This window comes from Rhinolophus sinicus, chromosome X (genome assembly GCF_036562045.2).
Source record: "Rhinolophus sinicus isolate RSC01 chromosome X, ASM3656204v1, whole genome shotgun sequence".
NCBI lineage: Eukaryota > Metazoa > Chordata > Mammalia > Chiroptera > Rhinolophidae > Rhinolophus > Rhinolophus sinicus.
The window spans coordinates 1,776,816-1,792,324 of NC_133768.1; the positions used below are offsets into that span (position 1 = coordinate 1,776,816).

The 15,509-nt window shown below is 38.8% G+C and overlaps 1 protein-coding gene across 1 annotated transcript in view; it reads right to left on the reverse strand.

The window, feature by feature from the left end:
• LOC141569723 (centriole and centriolar satellite protein OFD1-like) overlaps positions 1-12,136 on the reverse strand; it is an 80,745-nt gene extending 68,609 nt beyond the window's left edge. The window contains exons 1-2 of the mRNA XM_074324075.1: positions 11,743-12,136; positions 414-614 (exon numbers count right to left, since the gene is read on the reverse strand). Coding sequence (XP_074180176.1) covers positions 414-614; positions 11,743-11,835 — 294 coding nt within the window. The 5' untranslated portion in view covers positions 11,836-12,136. The remainder of the gene's footprint in view (positions 1-413; positions 615-11,742) is intronic.
• Positions 12,137-15,509: the final 3,373 nt, after the last annotated feature.

The following is a 15,509-nucleotide window of genomic DNA, read 5'->3' on the forward strand; positions in this document are numbered from 1 at the left end:
ACCTTAAGCAAAGCACCTCACCTCTCCAGACTCCGGTTCTTTATCTGTAACACACATAACACCTGTGTGTGACTAGCACAGTGCAGAGCTCACAACAGACATGGAATGTCAGTGGCAATTACAAGTTTTTTAGTGGAATACATGGAATGTAAGATCAATTCTGGCTCCAAAACACTTCGTGAATCTACACATCACAATTTTACGAAAGATAATCAAGATCCCAAGGAATTGATAACAATATCACATTTAGTATTCCTTTGTTATTATGTAACAAAAATATGATATGAATTTAAAGATGACTGAGAAATGGACCTAGCCAGCCAAGGAACACTCAGCTATTACACAGCACTTTACTCTTACCTGAGGACAAAGCTGTTAATAGAAAACTCAGTAGCAGCAAGGGAAGACTTTACCTTTTCTTTTGCCAAACCACTTTCTGGAAAGAAAACAGAAAGGGAATACTCATAGCCACATCTTTGTAAGTGATCTGCCACCAGAGAGTTCGAAGCATCTTTTAAGAGGGTTCCCCTTTCCACTGAAATGGGCCAGGGCCGCACTTCTCCAGTCGATACAGGGTGCATCAATTCATGAATGAGCTGGTTCCTCAGCTGTGCCTAGCTCAAAAACAGAAAAGAAAGAAGAGGGAATGATCTTTCAGCAGGATTGTTGAACTGGAGATACACAGATATGTCACATGACTTAGAATCTTTCCTTTTATTTTCACAGTGATTCCAGATCCATGGCTAGAAGTTGGAACCTTCTGCTGCACATGTTGTCTTACCCTGTGAGATGAGCAGCCCAGTGGGTTCTGGAAAAAGAAACTTTTTTCACCAGCTTCTAAGTTCACTGGTGATTAGGCAGAACACATGTACACTCTAACTTCTCTTCCCCATGAGCCCATCAGCAGCTTTTGATAGGAGTATCAGGTATAGGAGAAAATTCTGTTGCTTCCTCACCACTCAGTGGATTGTTGGAGGGTAGGAAAACAATATTGGCTGAAACCAGTTCATTGTAATATATTGCTTGAAACAAACGAGGGACAGAGAGGATCAAAATGGCGGCATGAGGTGAGTCTCTGTAAAGCTCCCCTAGAATTTACAACTAATCGAACAACAATAACTCCACAAAGGATGCCCTGCGCAGCAGAGTGGCAAGAGGAAGAGGCCCACTACTGAATTCATCTAAAGGTGGGCGAATCACATGAGAGGGGGGAAAGAAGGGAGAAGTGCAGAGATGGAGCAGCCGGGCAAAGGATGCAGACCTAGCTCAGTGCTCCAAGCTCGCTGCATCCCAGAACTACCGCTGCTGCGGGAGAGGGAAGAACTCGGACTGCTAGGGCTCCACTTATGGCCCACAGGGCTGAGGGGGCAGCATACAACACGGCTGAACCCAACGCTCATGGCAGAAACCTCGGAGAAAACACTGAGGGAAGAAGTCTGAAAACGATGGTTTAAACCCTCACTGCCGAGCAGAGAACGGAACCCTTAAGCACTGAGACTAGCCACCCCATCCCTACCCTCCCAGAGCTCGCCCCACCCCTACCTGCCCGGTGTTAGAAGCGGAACACTAGCAGTGTCATCAAAAGAACAGAATATTTGCTGTTCTGAGAACTGTGGACCGCAGACACAGATTCACAGCCCAACTAGTTCCAGCAAAGGGGAGGGAGCTATGGAAGCAGGACTGGCTGTGGTGGTGGTTGCTGCCATTGCTCTGGGCCACCTCCCACAACTCACCCCACCCATGGCCCCACCTATCTGGGAGGATCCCTGCAGGAGTAAACAGAACTGCTGAAACATATAGGCTCTTAATCTGGTGCAGGAAGAGCTTTGGAACTTCAAAAGCTCTCCACATACTCACACAGACACTGTGCTCTGTGACCCAGGTGAACTATTAATAGAGGAGAAGCCCGTCTCCCAGAAATCCCATTGTGTGAGAAGATGGAATAGTGCAGAGAAAACATAGCATTATCGTGTGACAGAGAAAAAAAGCCTGCAGTCGGAGAGAAAATAAAACATTCTACCAATTAGTACTGGAAAACAAAAGAAAGACCTCTTCCTATCAACCTGTTGCAGAAGCCACTCCTGTAGATGTCTAGGAAGAGAAATAATAAATCAGTAATTGCCATGAATAACCAAGGCAACAAGACAGCTCAGAAAGAAAGTGAAAAGTCTCCAGAAAAGGAACTTAAAGATATGGAAATATGTGACTTAAATGACAGAGAATTCAAGATTGCAGTTCTGAAAAAACTCAACAAGATGCAAGAAAACACAGAAAGGCAGTTTAATGAACTCAGAAACACAATCAAAGAACAACATGAGCATTTTACGAAAGAGATTGAAATTTTAAAAAAGAACCAAATAGAATTTCTGGAGATTAAGAACTCAATAGAAGAAATTAAGAATGAAATAACCAGCTTAGGTAGTAGAGTTGACCAGATGGAGGAAAAAATCAGTGACATCAAAGATAGAAACCTGGAAATTACACAGATGGAAGAAGAAAGAGACTTGAGACTTAAAAGAAATGAAAGAACTCTACAAGAACTTTCTGACTCCATCAGAAAGAGCAATATAAGAATAATGGGCATACCAGAAGGAGAAGAAAGAGAGAAGGGAACAGAGAATATATTCAAACAAATTGTTGATGAGAACTTCCCAAACTTGTGGACAGAACTGGATCCTCGAATCCAAGAAGCAAATAGAACACCTAATTACCTCAATCCCAACAGGCCTTCTCCAAGGCACATTGTATTGAAGCTGTCTAAAATCAACGACAAAGAAAGAATCCTCAAGGCAGCCAGGGAAAAGAAGATGGTAACCTACAAAGGAAAGCCCATTAGATTATCATCAGATTTTTCAGCAGAAACTCTACAAGCCAGGAGGAGTGGAACCAAATATTCAAACTATTGAAAGAGAGAAATTATGAGCCAAGAATAATATATCCAGCAAAGATATCCTTTAGATATGAAGGAGGAATAAAGACCTTTCCAGACATACAGAAGCTGAGGGAATTTTCTAATACATGACCTGCACTACAAGAAATACTAAAGGAGGCTATTCGACCACCATCAACAGGGACAATTTGTGGCAACCAAAACATAAAAAGGGGAGAGTAAAGGCCTGAACTGGAATATGGGAATGGAGAAAGTAAGCTGAAGAAAATGGAATACTCTAAATATCAAACTTTCTTTTACATAAACTTAAGGGTAACCACTCAAAAAAATCCAGAACTGAAATATATACTGTAATAAAAGAAGAAACAGAGGAAACATCATAGAATACCACCACACAGAAATAATAGACAACAACAAAAAGGCAAAGAAACAATGGAGACACAGCCTTACCAGAAAACTAAAGATAGAATGACAGGAAATCCTCACATATCAATAATCACCCTAAATGTAAATGGACTGAACTCACCAATAAAAAGGCACAGAGTAGCAGATTGGATCAAAAACCTAAACCCAACCATATGCTGTCTCCAAGAGACACATCTCAGCTACAAGGACAAGCATAGACTCAAAGTGAAAGGGTGGAAATTGACACTCCAAGCAAATGGTACCCAGAGAAAATCAGGTGTAGCCATAATGATATCAGATGAAACAGACTTCAGGGTGAAAAAGCAACAGGAGACAAAGATCGACATTTCGTAATGGTAATAGGGACTATACAACAAGAAGACATAACAGTCATCAATATTTATGCCCCCAATCAGGGAGCACCAAAATATACCAAGCAACTACTAACAGAACTAAAGGGAGAAATTGACCAAAACACAATTATACTAGGGGAATTAAATACATCATTGACAGCTATGGATAGATCATCCAAACAGAAAATAAATAACGAAATAGCAGCCCTAAATGACACATTAGATGAAATGGACATAATTGACATATATAGAGCACTTCATCCTAAAACATCAGACTATACATTCTTTTCTAGTGTACATGGAACATTCTCAAGGATAGACCATATATTGGGACATAAAATCAGCCTCAGCAAATTTAAGAAGATTGAAATCATACCAAGCATATTCTCTGATCACAAGGCTTTGAAATTGGATATCAACTGCAAAAAGAAAGGAAAAAACACAAATACATGGAGATTAAACAACATACTTTTAAAGAACGACTGGGTCAAAGAAGAAATTAGAGGAGAGATCAAAAGATACATAGAAACAAATGACAATGAAAATACATCCTACCAAAATTTTTGGGATGCAGCGAAAGCAGTTTTAAAAGGGAAACTTATATCATTACAGGCCTATCTCAAGAAACAAGAAACATCCCAAATAAATAACCTCATGTTACACCTTAAAGAACTAGAAAAAGAAGAACAAGTGAAACCCAAGGTCAGCAGAAGAAAGGAAATAACAAAAATCAGAGCAGAACTAAATGAAATAGAGAACAAAAAGACAATAGAAAAAATTAATGTGACAAAGAGCTGGTTCTTTGAAAAGATTAACAAAATTGACAAACCCTTGGCTAGACTCACTAAGATAAAAAGAGAGAAGACACTAATTAACAAAATCAGAAATGAAAAAGGGGAAGTTATCACGGACACCACAGAAATACAAAGGATCATCCAAGAATACTATGAAGGACTATATGCCACCAAATTCAATAACCTAGAAGAAATGGACAAGTTCTTAGAAACATATAGCCTTCCAAGGCTGAACCATGAAGAACTGGAAAATCTAAACAGACCGGTCACCAGTAACGAAATTGAATCAGTCATCCAAAACCTTCCCAAAAGCAAAAGTCCGGGACCAGATGGCTTCACTAGTGAATTCTACCAAACCTTCAAAGAGGATCTAATACCAATCCTGCTCAAACTCTTCCAAAATATTGAAGAAGAGACAGCACTTCCAAACTCACTTTATGAGGCCAACATTACCCTGATACCAAAACTAGGTAAGAACAACACAAAAAAACTACAGGCTAATATCTCTGATGAATACAGATGTAAAAATCCTAAACAAAATTCTAGCAAATCGAATACAACAATGCATTAAAAAGATTATTCATCACGACCAAGTGGGGTTCATCCCAGGGGCACAAGGATGGTTCAACATCCACAAATCCATCAATGTGATACATCACATAAACAAAATAAAGGACAAAAATCATATGATTATATCAATTGATGCAGAAAAAGCATTTGACAAGATACAACATCCATTTATGATTAAAACACTTAATAAAATAGGTATAGAAGGAAAATACCTTAACATAATAAAGGCCATATATGACAAACCCTCAACTAATCTCATAATTAATGGTGAAAAACTGAAGCCCTTTGCTCTACGTTCAGGAACACAACAGGGCTGTCTCCTATCACCTCTGCTTTTCAACATCGTGTTGGAAGCCCTTGCCAGAGCAATCAGGCAAGAAAAGAAATAAAGGCTTCCAAATTGGGAATGAAGAAGTTAAATTATCACTCTTTGCAGATGACATGATGCTATATATATATAGAAAACCCAAAAGTCTCCACCAAAAAGCTATTAGAAACAATCAACAAATACAGTAAAGTTGCTGGCTACAAAATCAATGTACAAAAGTCCATTGCATTCCTATATACTAACAATGAAATCTCAGGAAAGGAAATACAAAAACAATTCGTTTTGCAATTGCAGATAAAAGAATAAAATACCTAGGGATAAACTAACATAAACGAATTGGACTATATGAAATTTAAAAGCTTCTGCACAGCAAAAGAAACCATCTACAAAATAAAGAGGCTACCGACTGAATGAGAGAAGATTTTTGCAAACAGTGCCTCCGATAAGGGGCTAATATCCAGAATATACAAGGAACTCATGCAACTCAACAACAAAAAAACAAACAACTCAATTGAAAAATGGGCAGAGGACCTGAAGAGACATTTCTCCAAAGAGGACATACAAATGGCAAAGAGACATATGAAAAAATGCTCAACATCACTATTCATCAGAGAAATGCAAATAAAAACCACAATGAGATATCACCTCACCCCAGTCAGAATGGCTATCATCAACAAGACAAATAGTAACAAGTGTTGGAGAGGCTGTGGAGAAAAAGGAACCCTCATACACTGTTGCTGGGAATGCAGACTGGTGCAGCCGCTATGGAAGGCAGTGTGGAGGTTTCTTAAAAAATTACGAATAGAATTAGTATATGACCCAGCAATCCCTCTCCTGGGTATCTACCCAAAGAATCTACGCAAAGAATCTGCAAACATTTATGTTCACTGCAGCTTTGTTTACGGTGGCCAAGACATGGAAACAACCAAAATGTCCTTCAATAGATGAATGGATAAAGAAGTTGTGGTATATATACACAATGGAATACTATTCAGCAGTAAGAAAAGATGATATAGGAACATTTGTGACAACATGGATGGATCTTGAGAGTATGATGCTAAGTGAAATAAGTCAGACAGAAAAAGCAGAGAACCATGTCATTTCACTGATACGTGGTATATAAACCAAAAACAACAAAAGAACAAGACAAACAAATGAGAAACAGAAACTCATAGACACAGACAATAGTTTGGTGGTTACCAGAGGGTAAGAGGAGAGGGTGGTGGTAGATGAGGGTAAAGGGGATCAAATATATGGTGATGGAAGGAGAACTGACTCGGTGGTGAACACACAACGGGATTTATAGATGATGTAATATATAATTGTACACCTGAAATCTATGTAACTTTACTGACAACTGTCACCCCAATAAACTTTAATTAAAAAAAAAGAAAAATAGAATGAAACTGGACTGCTATTTGTCACCATGTACCAAAATTAATTCAAAATGGATCAAAGACTTAAGCATAAGACCTGACACAATGAACTGCATAGAAGAAAACATAGGTACTAAACTTATGGACCTCAGGTTCAAAGAGCATTTTATGAATTTGACTCCAAAGGCAATGGAAATAAAAGATAAAAGAAACGAATGGGACTATATGAAACTTAAAAGCTTCTGTACAGCGAAAGAGACCATCGAGAAAATAAAGAGGCAGCCAACTGAATGGGAGAAGATTTTTGCAAATGTGCCTCCGATAAGGGGCTAATATCCAAAATATACAAGGAACACATGCAACTCAAAAACAAAAAAACAAACGACTCAATTGAAAAGTGGGCAGACGACCTGAAGAGACATTTCTCCAAAGAGGACATACAAATGGCAAAGAGACATATGAAGAAATGCTCAACATCACTAATCATCAGAGAAATGCAAATAAAAACCACAATGAGATATCACCTCACCCCAGTCAGAATGGCTATCATCAACGAAACAAACAGTAACAAGTGTTGGAGAGGCTGTGGAGAAAAAGAAACCCTCATACACTGTTGGTGGGAATGCAGACTGGTGCAGCCGTCATGGAGGGCAGTGTGGAGGTTCCTCAAAAAATTACGAATAGAATTACCATATGACCCAGCAATCCCTCTCCTGGGTATCTACCCATGAAATCTGAAAACATTTATACATAAAGACACGTGTGCTCCAATTTTCATTGCAGGTTTGTTTATGGTGGCCAAGACATGGAAACAACCAAAATGTCCTTCGATAGATGAATGGATAAAGAAGTTGTGGTATGTATACACAATGGAATACTATTCGGCAATAAGGAAAGATGATATAGGAACATTTGTGACAATATGGATGGATCTTGAGAGTATGATGCTAAGCGAAATAAGTCAGACAGAAAAAGCAGAGAACCATATGATTTCACTGATATGTGGTATATAAACCAAAAACAACAAGAGAACAAGACAAACAAATGAGAAAGAAAAACTCACAGACATAGACAATGTTTATTGGTTACCAGAGGCTAAGGGGGGGTTGGGAGGGAGATGATAAGTTAGGGGGATCAAATATATGTTGACGGAAGGAGAACTGACTCTGGGTGGTGAACACACAATGGGATTTATAGATGATGTAATACAGAATTGTACACCTGAAATCTATGTAATTTTACTAACAATTGTCACCCCAATAAATTTAAAAAAACACACAAAACAAAAACAAAAAAAGAACAAAACTGGGTTCCCAAAATGGAAATAACATACACAGAGATAAATGAGTAAACCGAAAGCAGGCTTATTAAGATGAACTTTCACATACAGTATGTACATCTCACGACACCATTATGTACAATTATTTTCTCACTTTTATGAATGAAGAAATTTAGGTTCAAGGTGATTAATTTTCCCAAGGTATTAACACTAGTGTTTTTATTCACTTGGTTTTAAGAAAATCCCTAAATTAATTGAACTTTTGAATTTCTGTTCTATTTCGCATATAATCTGGAAACATACAATTGGGTTGAGTTTAAGAATATGTTGCCTAGATTCAGCAATAAATAATATCTAGTTTATTCATATTAGTAGAACACAAGCAAGAAATAAATGGAGGGGGCGGCTGGTTAGCTCAATTGGTTAGAGTGCAGGTGCTCTTAACAATAAGGTTGCCTGTTCGATCCCCACATGGGCCACTGTGCAATACGCCCTCCACAACTAGATTGAAACAACTACTTGACTTTGAGCTGATGTGTCCTGGAAAAACACACTTAAATAAATAAAAGTTAAAAAAATAAAAAATAAAAGCAATGGAGTTGTTATACAAGTCTCTTTCTTCTATCTTTTAGCTAGACAATAGAATAGTATATAATTACCAGTAAAGAACAGGACTTATTAATACATCTAAAATCTTACAGAAGAGACATTACACTGAACAGAATACATGCACTACTTCATCTAATACAGTTAAGTAACAGAAATAATAAAACAAGAAAAGAGAAACTACAGCATTCTCTACCAGTAAAATTCAAAGGTGGTTTAATTAGACTTGTAACACACTAAAGAAGTCATATATATTTAGATCCAGCTTCATTAATAAAAGGACTGATGGTGTCTTGCAAACAAGTATTGAACTAGGATAAAGTTTAATGAGTGATATAAGCAGGGTGAAAGGAAAATAACAGTAGAAAAAAATGAAATGACATTATAGATGAATTCCCATCTTGACAAACACAAAAGGCATGGCATCTAGCCCTTGCTGCAAAAGGAACTGCAAAGCTGGCTGGGGTCTTTCCAACAGCTGTGCAAAGAGGAAAATCCATTCAGAATTAAAGCTTGCGATGTCCCTAAGATAGAAGTAAGAACAATTATTGTGAGTTGAAAGAAGTGGGAAAGAAGGGTCTTGGGGATCCTCAGCACATCCTATCAGAAATTGAGATTGAGTAGACTCAAAACAAGAATAAGACTTAAGAAACTTCATTTAATAGGTATCTATGACTTTGTACTTAACCATAAATACAAGTTCTCTCCAAACACCCAAATAGAATATGACTTAGGCAACTAAAAACTTCAATAAATTTTAAAAATTAGAACTCACACAAACCAGTCATTGAACTAACAAAGTAAAACTTAGCTCAGGTTGAGTAAAACTCTGCCCTGCTGTTGATCAAGATAGATGAACAGAAACTGAATAGCCCACGGCAAACAGGAAACATTTTTCCGAGCATAATCCTGATACCAAAGCTGAACAAGGACAGCTCCAAAAGGATACTGATTAGTCCAATATCAATTGTGAATGAAGATGTGAAGTAGAACATTAGTAAATCTAGGACAATGACAGAAAAAAAAACAACCCGAAATATACCAATGCCCAAGAATGCACGGACCATTCCACATTAGAAAATGTATTAATGCATTATATACTATACTTAATCTCAAGGGGGTTAAAGTGTTAAAAAAAAAGAAGAAGCCTTTAAAAAAAGTTAAATCTGATTATTCATGCTTTCAGTGGAGAACTTACTGAAAATAATCAGCAAAAGAAGAAAAAGCAACAGATTTGACCATGTAAAAACAGAATATCAATATTTTAGAGCCAAATTGGAACACACAATGTGATCTATAGATGATGGATTACAGAATTGTACACCTGAAATCTATGTAACATTAGTAACTATTGTCACCCCAATAAACTTCAATTAAAAAAAATTTGTCACAAAAATAGAAAAAAGATTAACAGTTTCTACTAAAAGCATCTTACATGCAGATTTAAACCAAAACCTAAAAAAACACTAACACCCTACGAAAAAAGGGGCAAGAAACATGAACAGCCAATCCATGGAAAACATCCAAATGTCCAAAAAGTATCTGCAACTTCATTAATCAAAGGAATGAATACTAAAATAAGGGTTTTCCAATCTTACATTAGTTTTTTAAATGTCATGATAATAATACTGGAGTGAGATAAACATTCTCAAACAACTAGCTGGTGGAATATAAACTATCACAATCTTTCCAGAATGAAACACATATACCAAAAGCTTTGGGGGAAAAAAAATGCTCATGACCATTGATTTAATTTTCCAGGACAAAGAGTTTACAGGAACTTAAGTGATATTACTTAATCTACCATAGGCAAAAAAATTAGAGATGAAATTGAAGGAATGTGTAGATCTAGGTGCAACCTAGTGAACATTTTAAGTACAAAATATACTTCTGAAATGTAATGAAAATGTTTGTGCTACAAAATTACCCACAAATCCAAACACGAGCCTGGTGCTACTGAAAATGAGGATTTCAGGAAACTTTTAAGAACACAGGAAAATGTTCACTACATAATATTAAAATAAGAAGGATACACACACCCAACTCATTTTGCCAGTCAGTGGTTTTATCAGAGATGACTTTTCTCCTTTGTTTTGCTGTATTTTTCAAATGAGTCTAAATTGGGGTTTTTGTTCTTAAGTTACAAAAACAACAGGAAGAATAAAAATCAAGCTCACTTTTCCTTAATTTTCCGTTTAAAGTGTAAAATATACTTCTGAAATGTATAATAACGAAAATGTTTGAGCTAATCCTACATTCTATTAACTCATATAGAATGTTCTAATAAGTATTTGCTGCCCAAAGTAAATATTTGTAACTTCCAATATAAAGAAAATCCTCACTCCCCAAATTATCCTACAGCAAGCAGTACACTTAATGTTTTCTATATGGTATTTCATTCAAACGTAACCATTTACAAAACCATTATTAATTCAGGAACCTATAAGCTAGATTTATAACACAAGCCCAACCTCGCTAAAATCTGTTCATTTTATAGCATCACCCACTCCTACTGTTAGGCCAGAAGCAGAAGGCTTATCTTAAAAACCATCTTGTCTTGCTTTGTGCTTTGTAGTTGCTGGCTTGTGTTTGTCTCCTAGGGGCTTATGATCAGCGGGCCTGGGCAGTCCAGGGGGCCAGGAAGTGGAATGGGAGGGTTTGGTCATGACCAGAAACCCTTTGCTGTGACAGACCATGCCAGGAAAAAGCCCCTGAAGCATTGAATGGGAAACTGCCTCCTTTACCTCCTCCTGTAACACTCCATGACCCTTTTTCCTAGGGAAGGTTATGGTCTTTGCTAGCCTGACCTCCAGCAGCTCAAACACCAAATAAATTCTAATAAACCAATTCTGGTCTCCTGCGACTCATTCCTCTCTGGCCCTGCCTAACACCTATCTTAACGTCAGTTCAATAAATCCATTATTTGAATATGTTCTTTTAAGACTACTCAAACTCTAAACCATTTGAGACTACAGTTCCAGGATAGTTATTACAGAACATAAAAATGTCACTCACCAATACAATCTAACATATATATTGTACTATTTTTAAAACCCAAGACCGGGATGGATTTAAATGTGGACTGCCTGCTACAGGTTACACTTGTAAAAGTTATACAACGGATATGCCTAGAGCTGATACCTTGAGCGTGTCCAGTATACCTCGATCCTTAAACGTCTGGTACAGCTTTTTGCGTAGCTCATCCTGACTCAACACGTCAGATTTGGGGGGCATGGTGGGCTGTAAGAGAAAGTGATTACGGGTTACCTGGCAGGTAGAGAGGACATGAATTTATAAAAAGACTCGTGGCTGGCCCCCAGGGAAGCCCTAAGAAGCCGGCGGGGAGAGGAGCTTTAAGGAAAACAAACATGACGCTTCGTTTCCGCCCTTCCCTGAGGAGGGACCAGAGTCTAAGCCCTCACGTGTCTGCTTCCTCCCAAGCCACCCGGAGTTCGTGACCCAGCCCGGCTGCAGGCCCAGGGCAAGGGGAATCCCCGCTCTGAGTCCTGCCTTTGTTGGGGGCATCCGGAGGAACTAGGGAGCTGAACGCTCTGCCTCCCACTCTGAACTAGGAACTCCGGCAGAGAAGAGCACCTCCTTTCTCGGCGGTTCTGAAGGGTGGGCGGGGTCGTGGCCCACTCGCGACTCTCACCTGCTGCTACTGGAGGGCAGAGATGGGGAAACAGGAGGCTGCACAAGGCAAGGCACCAAGGTTTCTGCACTGCTCAGAACCGGCCCCGCCCCCTCCTGAGGCCCGCCAAGCCTAGCTGTCCCAGCCTGGAGCGCTACAGCGCATGTGCTGGGCTGCGGCCGCTCCAACCGGAAACTCCGCCCACGTACCACGAGTACACCATGGCAGAGTCTCGCGAGATTGCTCAGAAAATCCCAGCGGAACATGTTGAGAATGTATACTTGCCTGGGGAACTAACTGGGTGTTTTCTTCTCCACGTCTCAAAGGCGAGTAGGGGATGGAGCTGGGATCGTGTAGGGGATGGAGCTGGGAGTTATGGGGGTGGGTTTGTGTGTACCCGGGCACGTCGGGGGCCTTCCGTGACCTTCGTGTTCTCTTGTGTCTTCAAGTTTGGGTCTTGGGCACACATTCAAACCTAGTCTTCCTTGGAGATGCTTGAGGGTCCCAATTTCAAGGGATGGGAAAATGGAGCACACTCATATGCAGCTCACACAAACACATTGGTTGCTTTATTTGTATTATTTGTAGTACAAATAATCGTGGATGCAAGGTTGGTAAAGAAGGTAGCAGAACCGTTAAAAAAAATGATCTAGACAAAGAATCCTCAAGGCAGCCAGGGAAAAGAAGACGGTAACCCATCAGCATATTATCAGATTTTTCAGCAGAAACTCTAAAAGCCAGGAAAGAGTGGAACCAAATACTCAAACTATTGAAAGATAAATTATGAGCCAAGAATAATATGTCCAGCAAAGATATACTTTAGATATGAAGCAGGAATAAAGACCTTTCCAGACATACAGAAACTGAGGGAATTTTTTAAATATCAGACCTGCACTACAAGAACTATTAAAGGGGGCTATTCGACCACCATCAACAGGGACAATTTGTGGCAACCAAAACATAAAAAGGGGGAGAGTAAATGCCTGAACCGGAATATGGGAATGGAGAAAGTAGGCATGCTGAAGAAAATGGAATACTCTAAATATCAAACGTTCTTTTACATAAACTTAATTGTAAACACTAAAAAAAAAAAAAAAAAAAAAAATCCAGAACTGAGATATATACTGTATAAAAGAAGAAATGGAGGGAAAAAACCATAGGATACCACCACACAGAAATAACAGACAACAAAAAGGCAAAGAAACAATGGAGACACAATCTTACCAGAAAATTAAAGATAGAATGGTAGGAAATCCTCACATATCAATAACCACCCTAAATGTAAATGGACTGAACTCACCAATAAAAAGGCACAGAGTAGCAGATTGGATCAAAAAATGAAACCCAACTGTATGCTGTCTCCAAGAGACACATTTCAGCTACAAGGACAAACATAGACTCAAAGTAAAAGAGTGGAAATTGACACTCCAAGCAAATGGTATCCAGAGAAAATCAGGTATAGCCATACTGATACCAGATGAAACAGACTTCAGGGTGAAAAAGGTAACGAGACAAAGATGGACATTTCTATAATGGTAAAAGGGACTATAAAACAAGAAGACCTACCAGTCATCAATATTAATGCCCCCAATCAGGAAGCACCGAAATATACCAAGCATCTGCTAACAGAATTAAAGGAAGAAATTGAACAAAATACAATTATACTAGGGGACCTATATACATCATAGATGGAGAGATCATCCAAACAGAAAATAAAGAGATTGCCACCCTAAATAACACATTAGATGAAATGGACATAATTTACATTGATAAAACACTTCATCTTAAAATATCAGACTATACATTTTTTTCTAGCATATGTGGAACATTCTCAAGGCTAGACCATATATTGGGACATAAAACTAGCCTCAGCAAATTTAAGAAGATTGAAATCATACCAAGCATTTCCTGGGATGACAAGGCTTTGAAAGTGAATATCAACTGCATAAAGAAAGCAGGAAAAACCACAAATACGTGGAGATTAAGTGACATACCATTAAAGAACGACCGGGTCAAAGAAATAAGTGAGACAGAAAAAGTAGACAACCATATGATTTCACTAATATGTGGTATATAAACCTAAAACAACAAGAGAACAAGACAGCAAATGAGAAACAAAAACTCATAGACACAGACAACAGTTTAGTGGTTACCAGAGAGGAAGAAAGGAGGCGGGCGGTAGATGACGGTAAAGGGGTTCAAGTATATGATGATGGAAGGAGAACTGACTCTGGGTTGTGAACACACAATGTGGTTTATAGAAGATGTAATTCAGAATTTTATACCTGACATTTAAGCAACTTTACTAATTGTCACTCCAATAAATTTTAATTGGAAAAAATGATCTAGCGCTATACTAACCACATGTGGCTACCTAAATTAATTAAAGTTAAATAAAATTTAGAATTCAGTTCAGCAGTGTAGCGGGCCAGCCGCCACGAGTCGAACGGTTCCTGACAAGGGGAGTGGGAATGAAAGAAGGCACTCACACTTTGATGATGGCGATCGCGGACCCCAGTGTTCCTGGAGACGCTGAGTTTATTCTGTCCCCAGAATTTATACCTTCTGTGGACGTGCAGTTTAACAAGCACAAAAATGCATTACCTAGTTAACAGTGAATCTTTAACTTTAACACAGGAGACACAAAATTTACTGAAACTCCCAAATGTAATTATCTTATCAATAGCCCTGATAGGCATCAGCCTTCTGTTCTGGGAACTGGCCACTCCCATCACATTCCTGAGCAGCTTGCAAGCACTCTCCAGATGCAGGCAGAGACAATTGCTTCAGGGGGAGGAAATAGGTTAAGTATAAACCGAGCCATTCTGTTAAGGCTTTAAAGTTAACTGCAACCATGGCTCCCCACATCCAGCCATTTCAAATGCTCGTAAGCCACTAGTAGCTACCACCTTGGTCAGCACAGGTATAGAACATTTTCATTCTCGCAGCAAGTTCAATATATGGGACAGCACAGAGCTCTAGAGTGTCTCCCTTTTGCCCACTACCTAGGCATAGTAAGCACTCGATGTTAAATGATCGTAGACACTCCCTTCCTGAGACAATGGGATATGTGGTTTCCTTCCCTTGCATGTTATCTTGAAGTTTTTCCTTGTCTAATTGAGTAGTTCCTTCCCTCCTTCAGCTGTTTGTGAAATCAAATTATTGGCAGCTCAAGTTCTGCCCAGCTGGGTAGTTCGTGATAATATTTATGCGGTATTTCCTTCAGTTCCCTTTCTGTTTATCTTCATGCTGTACTTAGTGCTGTACTTCTCTCCCA